Source organism: Oncorhynchus gorbuscha, linkage group LG03, assembly GCF_021184085.1.
Source record: "Oncorhynchus gorbuscha isolate QuinsamMale2020 ecotype Even-year linkage group LG03, OgorEven_v1.0, whole genome shotgun sequence".
Taxonomy (NCBI): Eukaryota; Metazoa; Chordata; class Actinopteri; order Salmoniformes; family Salmonidae; genus Oncorhynchus; species Oncorhynchus gorbuscha.
The window spans coordinates 60,076,125-60,096,578 of NC_060175.1; the positions used below are offsets into that span (position 1 = coordinate 60,076,125).

The window sequence follows — 20,454 nt, forward strand, 5'->3', positions numbered from 1 at the left end:
TTTTGCACCAAAGTACATTCATCTCTAGGAGACAGAACGCATCTCTTTCCTGAGCAGTTTGATGGCTGCATGGTCCCACGTACTGTTGATTTACAGATGAACGTGGTACCTTCAGGTGTTTGGAAATTGCTCCCAAGGATGAACCAGACTTGTGGAAGTCTACCAGTTTTTTTTTCTGAGGTCTTGGCTGGTTTCTTTTCCTTTCCCGTGATGTCAAGCACAGAGGCACTGAGTTTACATCCACAAGTACACCTGACTGAAATTATGTCAATTAGCCTATCAGAAGCTTCTAAAGCCATTACATAATTGTCTGGAATTATCCAAGCTGTTTAAAGGCACAGTCAACTTAGTGTATGTAAACTTCTGACCCACTGGAATTGTGATACCGTGAATTATAAGTTAAATAATCTGTCTGTAAACAATTGTTTGTAAAATGACTTGTGTCGTGCACAAAGTAGATGTCCTAACCGATTTGCCAAAACTATAGTTTGTTAACAAGACATTTGTGGAGTGGTTGAAAAATGAGTTTTAATGACTCCAACCCAAGTGAATGTAAACCTCTGACTTCAACTGTAGCTTAATAACATAAGATAGATAGATATTGGTCTCCACTAGGGCTCCGACAATGTCAAGTGTATGCTTAGGTCAAAATTGAGTTCAATGGTGGCCTGGGGTGGTTAACAGTTCGGGCTGCTGCCTTCAGCGCACATAAAGACCTACCTTGTTGGCATAAGTTTGATTCCGGGCCACGCCTTTCTGGTACAAGTATCTAAATGCCCCTGATTGACAAGATATATTTACACATTTCAAACATGGACAGTTCAGGTATATTTTGATGAGAAATGACCATACCAGACACTTTTGGATAATGTAAAATAATAAAAAATAGGCTACACCAACATCACTTTCCATTCATACAAATTGTTGGGTAAATTGGCACAGTATATTGCCGTGGTAAACGATTAGGTACTTTATTTCTATATTAGGCTATGGAATGCTTGTCAAATAGATAAATCACCCTTAGTCTGTTCAAAAAGGACTAAGTTGTTCCGGTGAGAGGTGACCAATAATGGTTGTTATTAAGATTAGCTGTGCAGGTACATTTTGCGTGTATTGCGATAATCTAGTGCCATCGATGGTTGCAATAGGCCCCTCGTTATTGTATTATATTACAATACATTCTGTAGGCTACCAGTTAGCCTATCCTACTGTATCTATGGAGTTTTTCCTAGCCACCATGCTTCTACATGAGCATTGCTTGCTGTTTGGGGTTTTAGGCTGGTTTTCTGTATAGCACTTTGTGACATCGGCTGATGTAAAAAGGACTTTATAAATACATTTTATTGATTGATCCATTGTCACATAATGAAAGGTGTGAAAACCGATAATAGCCTACTGTTTGTGTTTCCCTGGCTGAGTTGATGAGCTGGTTTTTTGCCATCAGTTGATTGACAGATGTAGGCCTACTGTAGAACGATACATTTTTCTACCAGTGTGGATGCTCGTCCACGTTTTATAGCTATGTATAATTTGTCAATATAGTTTTGGTCTTTGGTATGGATTGAAAGCCTGTATTGTGCGGCTTTCATATTTCATTTCATAAAGCTGACAGGATGTTTATGCATTTGAGCCTATCCAAAGACGATTTCGTTGGGCTGAGACACTTATCTTTGATGTCAAATTTACAAGACTATTGTTACAACCTGATCTGTTTCACCTGTCTTGTGCTTGTCCACACACCCCACCAGGTGTCTCCCATTTGTTCCCGTTATTCCCTGTGTATTTATACCAGTATCATCTGTCTGTCTGTCTGTTACTAGCCAGTCTTGTCATGTCAAGTCAACCAGAGTGTTTTTCCATGCTCCTAGTCTCTGTATTTTCTAGTCCTTCCGGTTCTGACCCTTTGCCTGCCCTGACACTGTACCCGCCTGTCTGACCATTCAGCCTGCCCCGACCTCGAGCCTGCCTGCCGCCCTGTACCTTCTGGACCCTGACCTGGTTTTTGAACTTCTGCCTGTCCTTGACCTGCCTCTTGCCAGCCCCTTTGTTTTTCAATAAATACCAAAGACTCTAACCATCTGCCTCCGGTGTCTGCATCTGGGTCTCGCCCTGTGTCGTTATAACTATTCATTTTACTTCTTGAAAACATTGAAATAGAAATTAAAGTAACTTGTGGGCCTAATGTAGACCCAGGCTGGTCATATCGCCCAGTACTGGGCGAGAACTCCGAGGTGCGCTGCGTAGACCACTGCCCTGCGGCAGCTCACAATGCTCTAGCAAGCACTAAAGAATACTATGAATACTGATGGTACATAAGCATGCCATTTTTTATTTGAACTTTAAGCCTTGGCCAAACCATAGCCCTAACCTTAACTACTCTGAATGAATGGGTAAACTGTTCATTTTTGAGTTGTTTCTGTTTTGACCCTTTAAGCATGCAGCATTAATGCGTCAAAAAGAAGAAGATCATCCATGAGTCAAATGGCAGGACTTGAACCCATGCCGACGCTGGCATATGTGTGCCGGAGTCAGTGGCTGTAACCGCTGGACACACAAGCACTGAGGAAACCTATAGTTTATTCTACCTATTGGTTCTCCTTCAACATACAATAAAACAATTGACCTGATTTTTCCAAACGAAAAATACATCTACCCCCCTACAAATACGTCAATGTATTATAATTCACATAAGAATTCACACAAGACGCTGTAGCCTGCACGTAGCCGTAGGCGCGGACTGGCACAAGAATTCTGCCCTGGAAATTTATCCACACCAGCCCATGTCACTTTGCACACCGCCAACTCGCACCCCCCTGGCAGGCAACCAGCTATACACACACACCCAACTTAGACACAGGTAGTAGTGCTGATACACAACATTGACAATAGAGTAAAGCTTTTCTAAACCATTTCTGTACCAATGACTGGTGAGACATGGTGGTTCTCCTCTTTTTTAACCAGCTCATGTTTAAAACAAATAGGATATGTAAAAACCCCACTGAAGATACAACTCACCACTATAACTGTGCCTCTGCTCGTCCCTGTTGTGCTGTCTATCTATCTCAGCATCTTCTCTGCTGTCACTCTGTGCTTCTTCTTGTTCTGTCTGTCTGTCTGTCTGTCTGTCTGTCTGTCTGTCTGTCTGTCTGTCTGTCTGTCTGTCTGTCTGTCTGTCTGTCTGTCTGTCTGTCTGTCTGTCTGTCTGTCTGTCTGTCTGTCTGTCTGTCTGTCTGTCTGTCTGTCTGTCTGTCTGTCTGTCTGTCTGTCTGTCTGTCTGTGTCTGCCTGCCAGCCTGCCTGCCTGTCTGCTTAAGCCTTATACGTTATAAAAGACAAACTAACAACTTAGGCAATATCGCAAATTAGTGTCTGTCATATGTTCCTCTGAATCAACACCTATCGGAATTGTTATTTACTACAGGGCTCCAGAGTCCAGACTAAACATTTTTCACTGGTGCCATTAACTTTTACAGTTGGTGGCATCAACCCATGAGTAATAATTTTATTAGTCATTCATGATGCTTTATTAAGAAATGTAATAAATAGGCTACCGAGGTCTTCAAGAAATACCTGGTTTCATCTAACACGTCCAAGCAGGAATCCATCACTCAAGATATTTTGATGTGCAACCTAATCCAGTGATTGTCATGAATTTTGGATTGACAATTATTGACTATTGTTGCTATATTTTACAGTTCAAATAGGACTCCAGAATTATATTTTTGTTTGTTTCTTTTCATCCAACATTAAATGCAATGTCCTAAAGAAATTGCAGTCGTAGGCTACTACCGATGAGACCTACAGGCCTATGCCCTTGCAATGGCTGGTGTGCATTTCCATATCTCAAAGCCATATCATATCTTGGTTGTAAAATAGTTGGTATTAAGCTGAATATTGAGAGATGAGAAATAAAAATTGTACCTACAGAAAGCTGAGACCCTCCTCTTTTTGACAGTGCGAAGGGGACGAAGCTTCCAATTCTGTGTTTTTCCCAAAATTACATTTTGAAATGTTACGCGCTCAGAATGCATTTTTCTCGAGTGCTTGGGGGTAGAGGAGAGTGGCTTGCTCATCACAGCGGAAGAGGCAAAGGGGCAGAACCTTTCATTACAGGAATCATAAGGATAATGAACTTTACTGTTGACCAAATCATGGTTTTAGCAGCCTCAGAAATATAACATTTTGAGTAAGGTGACAATGTAGAATGTGCTAATTCTATGTTTTATAGGCGTCCTTTTAATTTTTTACAATCCATGTTCATGGCTGTCTAAGAGATGACAGTCGGAGCAGGTCTCTTTGCTGATGTCCCGTTTGACTTTGAATGCAAGTTTGCGTGACCTCAGCTCATCCTATCAGAAAACCGTGCAGTCCTTTGCCCACTGACCTAGAAGGGTTTTCTGCACGGATCAGCCAATGGCTCATTATAGATTAGAATAACATGGCCATGTCAACTTTTTCATATTTCTTTAAATATATATATATATATATTCATTGTGTGTGTCAATTTCGATCAGCCCACCCAACTATAAAATGGTCCAGCCCATTTGGCATTTGCCTGAATTGCTAGATGGCCAATGCGCCCTTACATAAAGTAAGGTGATTCTAAATATTTGTTTGGATATTCAAATCTTTGAAAAAAAATGTAGCAGTTGTTTTATTATGTATTCAATGCAAACAATAGGCAGAATGAATTATTGGTGGCCTCAGTGCCTGTGTGTTCCAGCGGTTACAGCTAGTGGAGTAGGCAAAGGTTTGAATCCGGCCCACTGCCCTTTGACTAGCCCTTCCCTATCTTTGCCTATTTTTCCAACACTTTTCTATCTCTTCAATAAAAGCAAAACAATTACGAAAGGACTGCCCTAAATCTTTACAAAATACTTAAAAGAAATAATAAATCATTGGACAAATAACAATTAGATTGTTAGCACACGTCCAACATAACATATGATTATAAGTAATACAAGGTAGGCTAAATTGATTAAAAGAACATGCACAGACCTAGAAAGCAACAATAGCCAGGTAACACAAACAATCGCCTATTATTGTTTTTCACACCTTTCATTATGTGCCTGGCTCCCAGACGGCGTTCCAATTCAGCCCAAAGGTGTTTGATGGAGTTGAGGGCAGGGCTCTGTGCAGGCCAGTCAAGTTCTTCCAAATCGATCCTGACAAACATTTCTGTATGGACCTTGCTTTGTGCACGAGGGCATTGTCATGCTAAACAGGAAAGGTGTGTGGCTGAAATAGCAGAATCCACTCATTTGAAGGGGTGTCCACATACTTTTGTATATACAGTGTATGTTCACCCTCTAGTTGGTATTATCATCAGAAACAACTTAGTCCTTTTTGAACAAACTAAGAGCAATTTATCTATTTGATAAGCATTCCTCATTTACCACAGCAAATCCACTGTGGCAATTTATCCGACACTTTGTATGAATGGAAACTATTGTTGGTGTGGCATACTGTTACAATTTATTTTATTTTTTTGCTATTTATGTTATCCATTAAATACAACTGTCTTTAAAATAAAAATGTCTGTAATGGTAATTTTTTATCTAGATCGGGATGAAAGTCGCCAGGAAGCCTTGCGGTTAGAGAGTTGGCGCCAGTAACCGAAAGGTCTCTGGTTTGAATACCCAAGCCGACAAGGTGAACAATCTGTCTATGTGCCCTTGAGCAAGACACTTAAACCTAATTTGCTCCAGGGCTGCCGTACTATGATGGCTGACCTGTAAAACAACACATTTCACTGCACCTATCTGGGACTGCCCATTTCTTTTTAAATGTACAACTAAATCAAGTCAATCGGGGGGGTTAAGTCGGGTAACTCTCCTCCTGCCGGTCGTCTCAGACCGCTCCCCATTCCTTCTCGACCATGGTCTCACATCGCCCTAGACTTCATTACCGGTCTGCCTTTGTCTGCGGGGAAGACTGTGATTCTTACGGTTGTCGATAGGTTCTCTAAGGCGGCACATTTCATTCCCCTCGCTAAACTTCCTTCCGCTAAGGAGACGGCACAAATCATCATCGAGAATGTGTTCAGAATTCATGGCCTCCCGTTAGACGCCGTTTCAGACAGAGGCCCGCAATTCACGTCACAGTTTTGGAGGGAGTTCTGTCGTTTGATTGGTGCGTCCGTCAGTCTCTCTTCCGGGTTTCATCCCCAGTCTAACGGTCAAGCAGAGAGGGCCAATCAGACGATTGGTCGCATACTACGCAGCCTTTCTTTCAGAAACCCTGCGTCTTGGGCAGAACAGCTCCCCTGGGCAGAATACGGCTCACAACTCGCTTCCTTCGTCTGCTACCGGGTTATCTCCGTTTCAGAGTAGTCTGGGTTACCAGCCTCCTCTGTTCTCATCCCAGCTTGCCGAGTCCAGCGTTCCCTCCGCTCAAGCGTTTGTCCAACGTTGTGAGCGCACCTGGAGGAGGGTGAGGTCTGCACTTTGCCGTTACAGGGCACAGACTGTGAGAGCCGCCAATAAACGTAGGATTAAGAGTCCAAGGTATTGTTGCGGCCAGAGAGTGTGGCTTTCCACTCGCAACCTTCCTCTTACGACAGCTTCTCGTAAGTTGACTCCGCGGTTCATTGGTCCGTTCCGTGTCTCCCAGGTCGTCAATCCTGTCGCTGTGCGACTGCTTCTTCCGCGACATCTTCGTCGCGTCCATCCTGTCTTCCATGTCTCCTGTGTCAAGCCCTTTCTTCGCACCCCCGTTCGTCTTCCCCCCGTCCTTGTCGAGAGCGCACCTATTTACAAGGTACGTAGGATCATGGACATGCGTTCTCGGGGACGGGGTCACCAATACTTAGTGGATTGGGAGGGTTACGGTCCTGAGGAGAGGAGTTGGGTTCCGTCTCGGGACGTGCTGGACCGTTCACTTATTGATGATTTCCTCCGTTGCCGCCAGGATTCCTCCTCGAGTGCGCCAGGAGGCGCTCGGTGAGTGGGGGGGTACTGTCATGTTTTTTCTTAGATTGTCTTGTCATTTTGCTTTTCCCTCTGTTCGTTTTCCCCCTGCTGGTCTTTTTAGGTTCGTTCCCCTTTTTCTCTCTCTCTTCCTCTCTCTCTTCTCTCTATCGTTCCGTTCCTGCTCCCAGCTGTTCCTATTCCCCTAATCAATCATTTAGTCTTCCCACACCTGCTCCCTATCTTTTTCCCTGATTAGAGTCCCTATTTCTCCCCTTGTTTTCCGTTTCTGCCCTGTCGGATCCTTGTCTATTGTTCACCGTGCTGTGTCTGTGTATCGCCCTGTCGTGTCGTGTTTCCCTCAGATGCTGCGTGGTGAGCAGGTGTCTGAGTCTGCTACGTTCAAGTGCCTTCCCGAGGCAACCTGCAGTTCTTGATCGAGTCTCCAGTCTGTTCTCGTCATTACGAGTGGAATTATGTCTTAAGATTGTAGATTTACTTTACTGGATTAAAGACTCTGTTTTCGCCAAGTCGCTTTTGGGTCCTCATTCACCTGCATGACACTCTTAATGTCCTGCATGCTCAGTGTATGTCTAGGTAATGATACTGTAGTAGGGTTGAGTGACTAACTTCGCCAGCTGTACATCTGTATATGGAGATACTTATCTGTTTAATGATTCTGTGATAACGAAATCTTGTGTGTGTAGCTAGAATACTCTAGCAGGAAATAGGGTAGTGTGCTGTGAAGCCAGTCAAAAGTACATCTCTGTGTATTGATACTGTGATGCTCTGATTCTGTGATGATAACATAGCTATGTGACAAGATAACACACCCTCAGGGATACAGTACACCACTTCTCCTCTGAAGCCTCTCGGTGTCTTCAGGCATACTGCTACAGGCCATAAGAAATCAAATGAAGATCATTACTCTGTGCATGCCATACATGCGGTTGAAATTGCCACCATTTGTATAGACATTAGGACAAATACGGTGTGACAGGAAACAGAGCCTGTAGGTGGGCCTACCCTGTGCATGTTGCCATTTCCTGTGCCTGGGATGGGTAATGACAGGTTGTTGGTGTCCTGTGGAAATGTCTGTGGCTGCATCGGACTAGCCTAGAGCAGGGAAGAGAGTATAGGTGTTAGTTTCAATGTATATCACATGTCCCACCATTTTTAATTGCTAGCAATACTAACATCAGTGTTGATAGACTCTATTGTCCAAAAATAGTACTGTTTAACAATAAGTGGGCTGTTCTAATTAACATAAGACCCTACTTAGTATTATTTCTGTTACCCAGCTGGGAGTCCGTTCGCGGGCTCTGCGGGGGGGTTTCCAAGACCTCTCCTTGGTAACGGTGTTTGCATAGAAACATCGCCCTGTGGTGGGGTCCGAGTACTGCTCCCATAGGTCCAGCACCTGCAGAGCCACAATGGAAATAAGTGTATTACTTTTTTGTGTCATCCTCTATGATATCATGTATGCACGTTGTTTTGGCTATGTGATTTAAAAAAAATGGTTTGAAAGGAACTCTCACTCAAACCTAAAAACATATTTGTAAGCCTATTTTAGGTTAAAAAAACATTACGTTTTTTGCCTCCATCAGAATCAAATGGTGAAATAAACAAAGAAAATTCACCTGTAGTGGTCGCTGACCGGGGGCAGGACTGGGGGGTTCTGCTTGGCTCCTCCTCTTTACCTGATGTAGGGCAGAGTAGAGAGGAGAACCCGTCCACATCAACATGAAAACGTGGCTTATAGAAAACCTTAAGGTCACCAATGTCTACTAACTCTAGTGAATGGGTACATAATGTAATGTAGGATATAGGAAGCCATATATTGCACTGAAATAGATTTAAAAGTAAAGAACATCATATGGAAAATCATCTTTCCATGAAAGCTATAGTGATGATGCTATAGTGATGAAGCAGCTATAGTGATGATGAGGCTAGGCTACCTGGGGTGGCAGAGCGCCGAAAGGTTGCAAGATCGATTCCCCGAGCCGGTAAAGGTAAAAAATATGTTGTTCAACCCCTGAACAAGATGGTTAACCCACTGTTCCTAGGCCATCATTGAAAATAAGAATTTGTTCTTAACTGCCTTGCATGGTAAAATAAAATAAAAATACAATGCAGCTTTACCCCCCCCCCCGTGTAACATAACTGTAGTCTTTCTACTAATGATGGCTGAGTGTCATTTGCAACCTATAGATTACACCAGTGTTTCCTAAACTAGGGGGATTTGAAAATGGGGTTATGACAGAAGCCTCTAGACGCATTCGTAATAAACAGAGCAGTTTCAGTTTTCTTCCTACAGATGTGGCTCTATCCTTTAAACCATTTAAGCTACAAAATATTATGACCACACCACTTAAAGATAAGACTCTCAGGAACAAGTGCATTATCTGTCTGTTTCCCTCTACAATGCCCACAAGTCGTACAGGACTCATTAGAACAGAATGGACAAGACCAGGCACCAGTGGCTACCCGTCATTCATGTTTTGAGCCCCACATTTTTTAGGTGGGAATGCTTGTCACATTTTTTTAGGGGGGCTTTTCTGTTTTGCATGTTATTTTGGCACTACTTCATGTCACATGTCAGTTTGGAAACAATGTAAATAATATATATATCATTGAGTTAATAAAGCTATCGAATCCGGATGAGCCAGCACGGGAGCCGAGGTAAACAGAGCCTTCAGGTGACCAAAAGCTCAGTCCGCCTCAGCCGACCACTGCAACCGCACCGGCCCCCCCTTCAGCAGTGAAGTAATGGGAGCTGCCTCCTGACCAAAACCCCGGATAAACCTCCAGTAGTAGTTGGCAAACCCTAGAAACTGCTGCACTTCCTTTACCGTGGTAGGAGTCGGCCAATTACGCACGGCTGAAATGCGGTCACTCTTCATCTCCACCCCTGACGTGGAAATACAATACCCAAGGTATGAGATGGACTGTTGGAAGAACAGACATTTCTCAGCCTTGAAGTACAGGTCATGTTCCAACAGTCTACCAAGCACCCTGCGCACCAAGGACACATGCGCGTGTAGCGGAATATATCGGAATGTCGTCGATATACACCACTACACTCTGCCCGTGCAGGTCCCGGAAAATCTCGTCAAATGCCTGGAAGACTGATGGAGCATTTATCAACCCGTACGGCATGATGAGGTACTCATAGTGCCCTGAGGTGGTACTAAATGCCGTCTTCCACTCGTCCCCCTCCCAGATACGCACCAGGTTGTAAGCGCTCCTGAGATCCAATTTTGCGAAGAAGCGCGCCTCGTGCATTGACTCGATTGTACTGGCTATGAGGCAGCGGGTAGCATTACCTCACAATGATCTGATTGATACCTCTATAGTCAATACACGGGCGCAGACCTCCATCCTTCTTCTTCACAAAAAAAACTAGAGGAGGCAGGTGAAGTGGAGGGCTGAATGTATCCCTGCCCAAGGGATTCGGAGACATATGTTTCCATAGCCGCCGTCTCCTCCTTGGAAGTGCTGCGTCTACCAGGAGATTTAAAGCACAATACCCCCACCGATGGGGTGGTAATTGAGTCGCCTTCTTCTTACAGAAGGCGAGAGAGATAAATCGGCATATTCTGAGGGGATGCGCACGGTGGAGGCCTGGTCTGGACTTTCCGCCAAACCCCTACACACCTCCCTGAGCACTCTCGTGACCACCACTTGAGAACCCTCTGTTGCCACGAAATAGTGGGATCATGACAGGCCAACCAGGGTAGGCCCAGCACCACAGGAAACGCAGGAGAATCAATAAGGAAGAGACTGATTCTCTCCTTGTGACCCTCCTGCGTAACCATGCTTAGTGGAGCCGTGGCCTCCCTAATCAGCCCTGACCCGAATGGTCGACTATCTAGGGGGTGCACAGGGAAGGGCATATCCACAGGAACAAGGGGAATCCCTAAACTATGTGTAAATGAACGGTAAATAAAATTCCCAGCTGCGCCTGAATCTACGAGCGCCTTATGCTGGGAATGCGGGGAAAACTCCGGAAATTTGATAAACACAAACATGTAGGCAACAGGGGGCTCTGGGTGAGCCTGGTGCTGATTCACCTGGGGTGACATGATAGTGCCCTGCCTGCTGCCTCGACTCCCTGAGGAACCTCCCCAGCACCGACCAGCGGTGTACCCTCTGCGGCCACAGATGGTGCAGGGAATGACCCCTCCTCCGGTCGCCCTAAGCGCAGCACCTCCCAGCTCCATGGGCCCCGTTCCGGACATCCGGGTGTAGCTAGCAGGTTGTCCAGCAGGATAGACAGGTCCACCAGCTGGTCCAACCTGAGGATGGTGTCTCGACAGGCCAACTCCCGACGGACGTCCTCGCGCAGACTGCACCGATAGTGATCGATCAAGGCCCCGTCGTTCCATTCCGCGCTGGCGGCCAGGGTCCGGAAGTCCAATGCGAAATCCTGCGCGCTCCCTGTCCCCTGCCTCAAGTGGAACAGACATTCACCTGCGTAACGGTCCAACGCCACGTCTCCTTCACTCCATAAGGCGTTGGCCCACTGCAGGGCTTTGCCTGAGAGGCAGGAGACGAGGGCGGACACGCTCTCACGTCCAGAAGGAGATGGGTGGACGGTCGCCAGGTAGAGCTCCAGCTGGATTAGGAACCCCTGGCATACGGCACCCGTCCCATCATACTTCCTCGGGAGCGCGAACCGAATCCCGCTGGGACCGGGTGAAGAAGGGGTGGACAGTGGGGCCTGCTGTAGTGGGGCTGATGTAGGCGCTGGGCGACCTCCTCCTCTCTCCCAACGATCCATCGTTTGCAGCACGCGATCCATGGTGGTGCCCAGACATCGCGCCCGCGACCATGTTCACAGGGTGGGCGTCTGCTCCTGCTGACTCCATTTATGGTGAGGGATTCTGTAAAGGTCCTGTGTGTAAGCTGGTGTAGAGAGTCAGGCGCAGGACAGCAGATATAAGTAAACAACGTACTTTACTCAAAATTTCAAAAAATACAAAAGCGGACCGATGTACAATAAACAATCACTCACAAACACAACATGGGGAACAGAGGGTTAAATAATAAAAAGTAATTGGGTGAGTGAAGCCAGGTGTGTAAGACAAAGACAGAACAAATGGAAAATGAAAGTGGATCGGCGGTGGCTAGAAAGCCGGTGACGTCAACCGCAGAACGCCGCCCGAACAAGGAGGGGGACCGACTTCCGCGGAAGTCGTGACAACCCAATTAAAAAATAAACATTGGTCATTGATTACATCACTTGTTTTTTACATGGTGGGTACACAATATTTTAAAATATCAAAACAGGGTCATGGGCCAAAACATTTAGGAAACTCCTGGATTATACTGTATAAGACACGCACGTGCACGGACACACACACACACACACACGGACACATAAGACTGCTGTGTCAGTGTACTCCAGGGGAATGCACTGAGGTCTAACATTCTGAGCACTGAGGAGAAACTCGTTTTTAATAAATAAACTAGTTTTGTAATAGCACGTAATACTGCATCTCTATAAATACTAAAAATATCAAGAGAGAGGCTGGATTCATGTTCAATTACAAAACATTGGAAAACAGAAAGGAAAACATTGCACACTGCTGCTCATGCTCCCAGGTGATATTTATTAAGAACGTTTCGACCCTTAGATCGTCATCAGGCATCCATATCCCAGGTGGGGGTGAAAGGTCCTATATATAGGGGCAGTACTCAGTGACATCACTTCCTGAAACAGGAGATAACATATTTTAATTTATAACATAGTTTCACAATGTAAACATTATACATATAAAAATATATGATCATGCATCAATTAGGATAAACACTTTTTTTTACATATTGAAACTATAAAAACGGTTTAAAGTCAAACTCCTCATTAAGGCCAAGAAGAGACATTGTGTTGAGCCTGTGGATCCAGAAAGATTCCCATTCGAAGAAGTTTCCTCTCAATGTCACCTCCCCTGCATGACAGATTGACCATTTCTATTCCAATGTATCTCAGAGAGCTAATAGGATGTCCAGCTTGTACAAAATGAGCAGCAACCTGATTTTTTTCAAGTACAAAACAATGTCATTGTTCACTTTTATTTTATTTTATTTTATTTCACCTTTATTTAACCAGGTAGGCTAGTTGAGAACAAGTTCTCATTTGCAACTGCGACCTGGCCAAAATAAAGCATAGCAGTGTGAACAGACAACACAGAGTTACACATGGAGTAAACAATTAACAAGTCAATAATACAGTAGAAAAAAATGCACAGTCTATATACAATGTGTGCAAAAGGCATGAGGAGGTAGGCGAATAATACAATTTTGCAGATTAACACTGGAGTGATAAATGATAAGATGGTCATGTACAGGTAGAGATATTGGTGTGCAAAAGAGCAGAAAAGTAAATAAATAAAAAACAGTATAAAAACAGTATGGGAATGAGGTAGGTGAAAATGGGTGGGCTATTTACCAATAGACTATGTACAGCTGCAGCGATCGGTTAGCTGCTCGGATAGCTGATGTTTGAAGTTGGTGAGGGAGATAAAAGTCTCCAACTTCAGCGATTTTTGCAGTTCGTTCCAGTCACAGGCAGCAGAGTACTGGAACGAAAGGCGGCCAAATGAGGTGTTGGCTTTAGGGATGATCAGTGAGATACACCTGCTGGAGCGCGTGCTACGGATGGGTGTTGCCATCGTGACCAGTGAACTGAGATAAGGCGGAGCTTTACCTAGCATGGACTTGTAGATGACCTGGAGCCAGTAGGTCTGGCGACGAATATGTAGTGAGGGCCAGCCGACTAGAGCATACAAGTCGCAGTGATGGGTGGTATAAGGTGCTTTAGTGACAAAACGGATGGCACTGTGATAGACTGCATCCAGTTTGCTGAGGAGAGTGTTGGAAGCCATTTTGTAGATGACATCGCCGAAGTCGAGGATCGGTACGATAGTCAGTTTTACTAGGGTAAGCTTGGCGGCGTGAGTGAAGGAGGCTTTGTTGCGGAATAGAAAGCCGACTCTTGATTTGATTTTCGATTGGAGATGTTTGATGTGAGTCTGGAAGGAGAGTTTGCAGTCTAGCCAGACACCTAGGTACTTATAGATGTCCACATATTCAAGGTCGGAACCATCCAGGGTGGTGATGCTAGTCGGGCATGCGGGTGCAGGCAGCGATCGGTTGAAAAGCATGCATTTGGTTTTACTCGCGTTTAAGAGCAGTTGGAGGCCACGGAAGGAGTGCTGTATGGCATTGAAGCTCGTTTGGAGGTTAGATAGCACAGTGTCCAATGACGGGCCAAAAGTATATAGAATGGTGTCGTCTGCGTAGAGGTGGATCAGGGAATCGCCCGCAGCAAGAGCAACATCATTGATATATACAGAGAAAAGAGTCGGCCCGAGAATTGAACCCTGTGGCACCCCCATAGAGACTGCCAGAGGACCGGACAGCATGCCCTCCGATTTGACACACTGAACTCTGTCTGCAAAGTAATTGGTGAACCAGGCAAGGCAGTCATCCAAAAAACCGAGGCTATTGAGTCTGCCGATAAGAATATGGTGATTGACAGAGTCGAAAGCCTTGGCGAGTTCAATGAAGACGGCTGCACAGTACTGTCTTTTATCGATGGCGGTTATGATATCGTTTACTACCTTGAGTGTAGCTGAGGTGCACCCGTGACCGGCTCGGAAACCAGATTGCACAGCGGAGAAGGTACGGTGGGATTCGAGATGGTCAGTGACCTGTTTGTTGACTTGGCTTTCGAAGACCTTAGATAGTCAGGGCAGGATGGATATAGGTCTATAACAGTTTGGGTCCAGGGTGTCTCCCCCTTTGAAGAGGGGGATGACTGCGGCAGCTTTCCAATCCTTGGGGATCTCAGACGATATGAAAGAGAGGTTGAACAGGCTGGCAATAGGGGTTGCGACAATGGCGGCAGATAGTTTCAGAAATAGAGGGTCCAGATTGTCAAGCCCAGCTGATTTGTACGGGTCCAGGTTTTGCAGCTCTTTCAGAACATCTGCTATCTGGATTTGGGTAAAGGAGAACCTGGAGAGGCTTGGGCGAGGAGCTGCGGGGGGGGGGCAGAGCTGTTGGCCGAGGTTGGAGTAGCCAGGCGGAAGGCATGGCCAGCCGTTGAGAAGTGCTTATTGAAGTTTTCGATAATCATGGATTTATCGGTGGAGACCGTGTTACCTAGCCTCAGTGCAGTGGGAAGCTGGGAGGAGGTGCTCTTGTTCTCCATGGACTTCACAGTGTCCCATAACTTTTTGGAGTTGGAGCTACAGGATGCAAACTTCTGCCTGAAGAAGCTGGCCTTAGCTTTCCTGACTGACTGCGTGTATTGGTTCCTGACTTCCCTGAACAGTTGCATATCACGGGGGCTATTCGATGCTATTGCAGTCCGCCACAGGATGTTTTTGTGCTGGTCGAGGGCAGTCAGGTCTGGAGTGAACCAAGGGCTGTATCTGTTCTTGGTTCTGCAGTTTTTGAACGGAGCATGCTTATCTAAAATGGTGAGGAAGTTACTTTTAAAGAATGACCAGGCATCCTCAACTGACGGGATGAGGTCAATGTCCTTCCAGGATACCCGGGCCAGGTCGATTAGAAAGGCCTGCTCACAGAAGTGTTTTAGGGAGCGTTTGACAGTGATGAGGGGGTGGTCGTTTGACTGCGGCTCCGTGGCGGATACAGGCAATGAGGCAGTGGTCGCTGAGATCCTGGTTGAAGACAGCGGAGGTGTATTTGGAGGGCCAGTTGGTCAGGATGACGTCTATGAGGGTGCCCTTGTTTACAGAGTTAGGGTTGTACCTGGTGGGTTCCTTGATGATTTGAGTGAGATTGAGGGCATCTAGCTTATAATAATAATAATAATAATAATATATGCCATTTAGCAGACGCTTTTATCCAAAGCGACTTACAGTCATGTGTGCATACATTCTACGTATGGGTGGTCCCGGGAATTGAACCCACTACACTGGCGTTACAAGCGCCATGCTCTACCAACTGAGCTTAGATTGTAGGACTGCCGGGTTGTTAAGCATATCCCAGTTTAGGTCACCTAACAGAACAAACTCTGAAGCTAGATGGGGGGGCGATCAATTCACAAATGGTGTCCAGGGCACAGCTGGGAGCTGAGGGTGGTCGGTAGCAGGCGGCAACAGTGAGAGACTTATTTCTGGAGAGAGTAATTTTCAAAATTATTAGTTCAAACTGTTTGGGTATGGACCTGGAAAGTATGACATTACTTTGCAGGCTATCTCTGCAGTAGACTGCGACTCCGCCCCCTTTGGCAGTTCTATCTTGACGGAAGATGTTATAGTTGGGTATGGAAATCTCTGAATTTTTGGTGGCCTTCCTGAGCCAGGATTCAGACACGGCAAGGACATCAGGGTTAGCAGAGTGTGCTAAAGCAGTGAGTAAAACAAACTTAGGGAGGAGGCTTCTGATGTTGACATGCATGAAAACAAGGCTTTTTCAATCACATAAGTCAACAAATGAGGGTACCTGGGGACATGCAGGGCCTGGGTTTACCTCCACATCACCCGCGGAACAGAGAAGGAGTAGTATGAGGGTGCGGCTAAAGGCTATCAAAACTGGTCGCCTAGAGCGTTGGGGGCAGAGGATAAGAGGAGCAGGTTTCTGGGCATGGTGGAATATATTCAGGGCATAATGCGCAGACAGGGGTATGGTGGGGTGCGGGTACAGCGGAGGTAAGCCCAGGCACTGGGTGATGATGAGAGAGGTTGTATCTCTGGACATGCTGGTTGTAATGGGTGAGGTCACCGCATGTGTGGGAGGTGGGACAAAGGAGGTAACAGGGGTATGCAGAGTGGATCTAGGGGCTCCACTGTGAACTAAAACAATGATAACTAACCTGAACAACAGTATACAAGGCATATTGACATTTGAGAGAGACATACAGCGAGGCATACAGTAATCACAGGTGTTGAATTGGGAAAGCTAGCTAAAAACAGTAGGCGAGGCTAATCAGCTAGCACAACAAAAAGCAGGTAAAATGGCGTTGACTAGGCAACTGGGCCGACAGATAAAACAAACAAGCAGAATGGAGTACCGTGATTAATGGACAGTCCAGTGTGTGTCAGCTATGTAGCCAAGAGATCAGTGTCCAGGGGGAAGCGGTGGATGGGCAGGGAAGCTGGACTGGCGAGTGTTATCCAGGTTTAAAAAGAAACTAACAATGACTATATAGCTTGTAGCTAGTTAGCTGGTTAGCGTCTGGAGGTTCTTGAGTGAGTCATAAAAATAAAATTAAAATTAAAAGTAATAGCGATTCCGTATCACAGTGGGTGAGGCAGATTTCCGGAAGGTATAAACAAAATCAAAATCAAAAAGAGATAGAAAGTAAATGGGTTCAGAGAGTGTTTGGGACGCGGTGATTCAGACGGTTAGCAGTACTGTGCTATCAAGCTAACAGTTCGTAGGCCCGGGCTAGACAAGCTAGCCGTTAGCAGGCCGAATTAGCAAGCAGGGAGATAGCGAGGGCTAGAGAGTTAACCTTTGGGGGACGTCGCGATGGGGTGAGTCTGTTTATTCCTCTTCATGCGGTGACATCGACAGACCGGTCGTAGGTCCGGGTAATTGTAGCCCAGGAGTATGCTACAGGTGCTCTAGTACGCTAGGTGAGCTGGAGACACAGCGTTTCAGAAAGCTCGCAGGCCTTGGCCAGCAGATGGATCTTTGGCGATGTCGCAACGGAAAAGCCTGTTGAAACCACCTCGGACGATTATGTCGGCGGACCAGTCGTGATGGATCGGCGGAGCTCCGTGTCGGCAGTAAAGGGTCCAGGCCAGTTGGCAAAAGAGGTAATGTTGGACCTCTTCGGGCTAGTCGGGAGATGGGCTTAGCTCGAGGCTAGCTCAAGGCTAACTGGTGCTTGCTTTGGGGCAGAGACGTTAGCCAGGAGTAGCCACACTGAACTGTGCATGTTTAAATGCATGTTTGCGCAACAATCCTTTTTTGTGTGTGCGTGTGATTCCTGTTTCTTAATCTGTCGTGCAGTGGGGGTAAAGGAAATGACGTGCTTCAGATTATCACAGGTACCTTATCTCTGGAACTCTGTGTGGCCTTATCACATGTAAAATATTTAAAATAATCAAATAAGATAAGATAAGATAAAATAAGATTTTTTTTAAATTGAGAAAAGAAATTACAAAGCTATAAAACATTTTCCTAAATATAAACCATCAACTTGAATACAATGATGGGTTTTAGCATGAAATATCCTATACACACTTTTATTTATTTTACTATGTCAATATGTCTTTGTTGTAAATGTTTTGATGCCTGCCCCTGACCCTGAGCCTGCCCTCCTGTACCTTTGCCCCACCTCTGGATTATCGACCTCTGCCTGAACCGACCCTGAGCCTGCCTGCCATCCTGTACCTTTGTTACAACTCTGGATTACCGACCTCTGCCTGAACCGACCCTGAGCCTGCCTGCCATCCTGTACCTTTCCCCCACTACTCTGGTTATCGACCCCTGCCTGCCTTGACCTGTCGTTTGCATCCCCTGTTGCTGTAATGAACATTGTTACTCCGACACAGTCTGCATCTAGGTCTTACCTTCAAACTCAAACCTGAAAGTACGAACTGGCCATGACTGACCCAGCAGACCCGGGCCAGCTGCGCGATGCCATATCCTCCCAAGGAGCCACCATCAGGAGGCACAAGGAACTGCTTCGTGGCATTATGGAGTGGGACCAAACGTTGGCTGAATGACATGACCGGGCATTGGGCAGTTTGCTGGAGCAGTTCCGTGGGTTGTCTGTGAGGCAATCTACTACGGTGCTAACCCCACAGCCCCTCAGTAACCCAGCTGATAGCAGCTCCGTCTCATCGCCCACTCCACCTTCTCGGGAGCCCCGTTTACCCAACCCGGAACGCTTCAATGGAGAGTTTAGCACCTGTCGGGCAGTTCTAGCTCAGTGTGCCCTCTTTTTCGAGCTCCAAAATAGCTCTCATGACACTGATATACGGGAGGGCTCTCGCCTGGGCTACTGCTGTATGGGAACAGGTGTTCGTCTGGAGGTGTTCGTGGGAGAGGTGAAGAAGGTTTTTACGCCCCGTTCTTTGGGAGAGAAGCTGCCCGGAAGCCAACCCAGCTTTGGCAGGACTCCTGCAGTGTGGCCAACGATGCAGTGGATTTCCGTACATTGGCAGTTGAGAGTGCTTGGAACAAGGAAGCACTGTTCGATATGTTCCTGCACGGCGTCTCAGAGGAGGTCAAGGACGAGATTTCTGCTTGGGAGTTACCTATGGATCTCGATTCCCTCATTGCTTTGACCATCCGAATCGACGGGAAACTACAGGAACGACGGAGGGAGAGGAAATTCGACTTCCTCACATGTCCAGGGATCCCACCTTGCCTCAGAGTTATCCCGGAAGTCCCCGACAATTCCGTTGCCGAGAGAAGCCGAGGCTTCCCGGCCTTTCCCGAGAGTCGCGAAGACGGCTGAGTCACCGCTTCCCGAGCCTCTGCAACTAGGTAAAGCTGGGCTATTGCCAGCAGCATGGCAATACAGGATCAACACGAAGAGTTGTCTGTATTGCGGGACTCTTGGTCATTTTGTGTCCTCTTGTCCTTTAAAAAAGGTCAGGCTCACTGGTAGAAGCGAGTACTCTGGTGGGCCATAGGGAGAACTTTCCTGCTTCCCTTGCTCACACCCCTTTTCATGCAATTCTGCTGTGGGGGAATCCAGTCTCAATCTCTCCGGGTCCTCATTGACTCTGGGGCAGATAAGAGCTTTTTGGACGCTACCCTGGCTTCCAAGCTGAACATCCTCATTCAGCCTCTGTCCACTCCTATGGATGTTAGAGCGCTGGACAGGCGCTCTATATGCCGGTTCATTCACATTACCACTCCCAATCTATGGGTATCAGGGAATCACAGCGAGATTATTCAATTCCTGCTCATCAAGTCTCCTCAGATTCCCATGGTATTGGGATTCTCCTGGCTCCAGTGACACAATCCCCTCATCAACCGGTCTACGGTGCCATCATGGGCTGGTGTCTGTTCTGCCATGCCCAGTGTCTAAAGTCAGTGCAACCTGCCCCAGGACATCTTCCTGGGGTTCGGAAGGTGCCCCGGACCTCTCCGCCATGTGTTCAACAAGGCCCGGGCCACTTCGCTTCCGTCGCACTGACCATATGACTGCGGGATTGACCTTCTCCCTAGCACCAGTCCGTCCCGGGGACAACTGTACTCGCTATCGGGACTGGAGACCAAGGCTATTGACACCTACATTGAGGACTCATTGTATGGTCCGACCACAAAAATCTGGAGTATCCCCGCACCGCCAAATGCCTCAACTCCAGGCAAGCAAGTTGGGCCCTGCTTTTCACACGGTTCAACTTCTTCCTCTCATATCGGCCGGGTTTCAAGAATGTTAAGCCGGATGCACTGTCTCGCCGTTATAGCCCCACAGCTATTACCTCGGAGCCCGAGACCATCCTTCCCACCTCATGCCTGGCGATGGCACTCAGATGGGGTATAGGGAAACCGGTCTGGGAGGCACAGCGTTCCCAGCTGCACCCCGGGGGGTCCAGAGAACC

The 20,454-nt window shown here is 46.6% G+C and overlaps 1 protein-coding gene across 5 annotated transcripts in view; it reads right to left on the bottom strand.

Annotated features, from left to right (window-relative positions):
- LOC124031645 (rho GTPase-activating protein 15-like) overlaps positions 1-20,454 on the bottom strand; it is a 66,579-nt gene that overhangs the window by 18,308 nt on the left and 27,817 nt on the right. For all 5 annotated transcript variants that reach the window (XM_046343143.1, XM_046343139.1, XM_046343140.1 and 2 more), the window contains 3 exons: positions 8,548-8,607; positions 8,205-8,327; positions 7,934-8,023 (listed from right to left, as the gene is read on the bottom strand). In XM_046343143.1, coding sequence (XP_046199099.1) covers positions 7,934-8,023; positions 8,205-8,327; positions 8,548-8,607 — 273 coding nt within the window. The remainder of the gene's footprint in view (positions 1-7,933; positions 8,024-8,204; positions 8,328-8,547; positions 8,608-20,454) is intronic.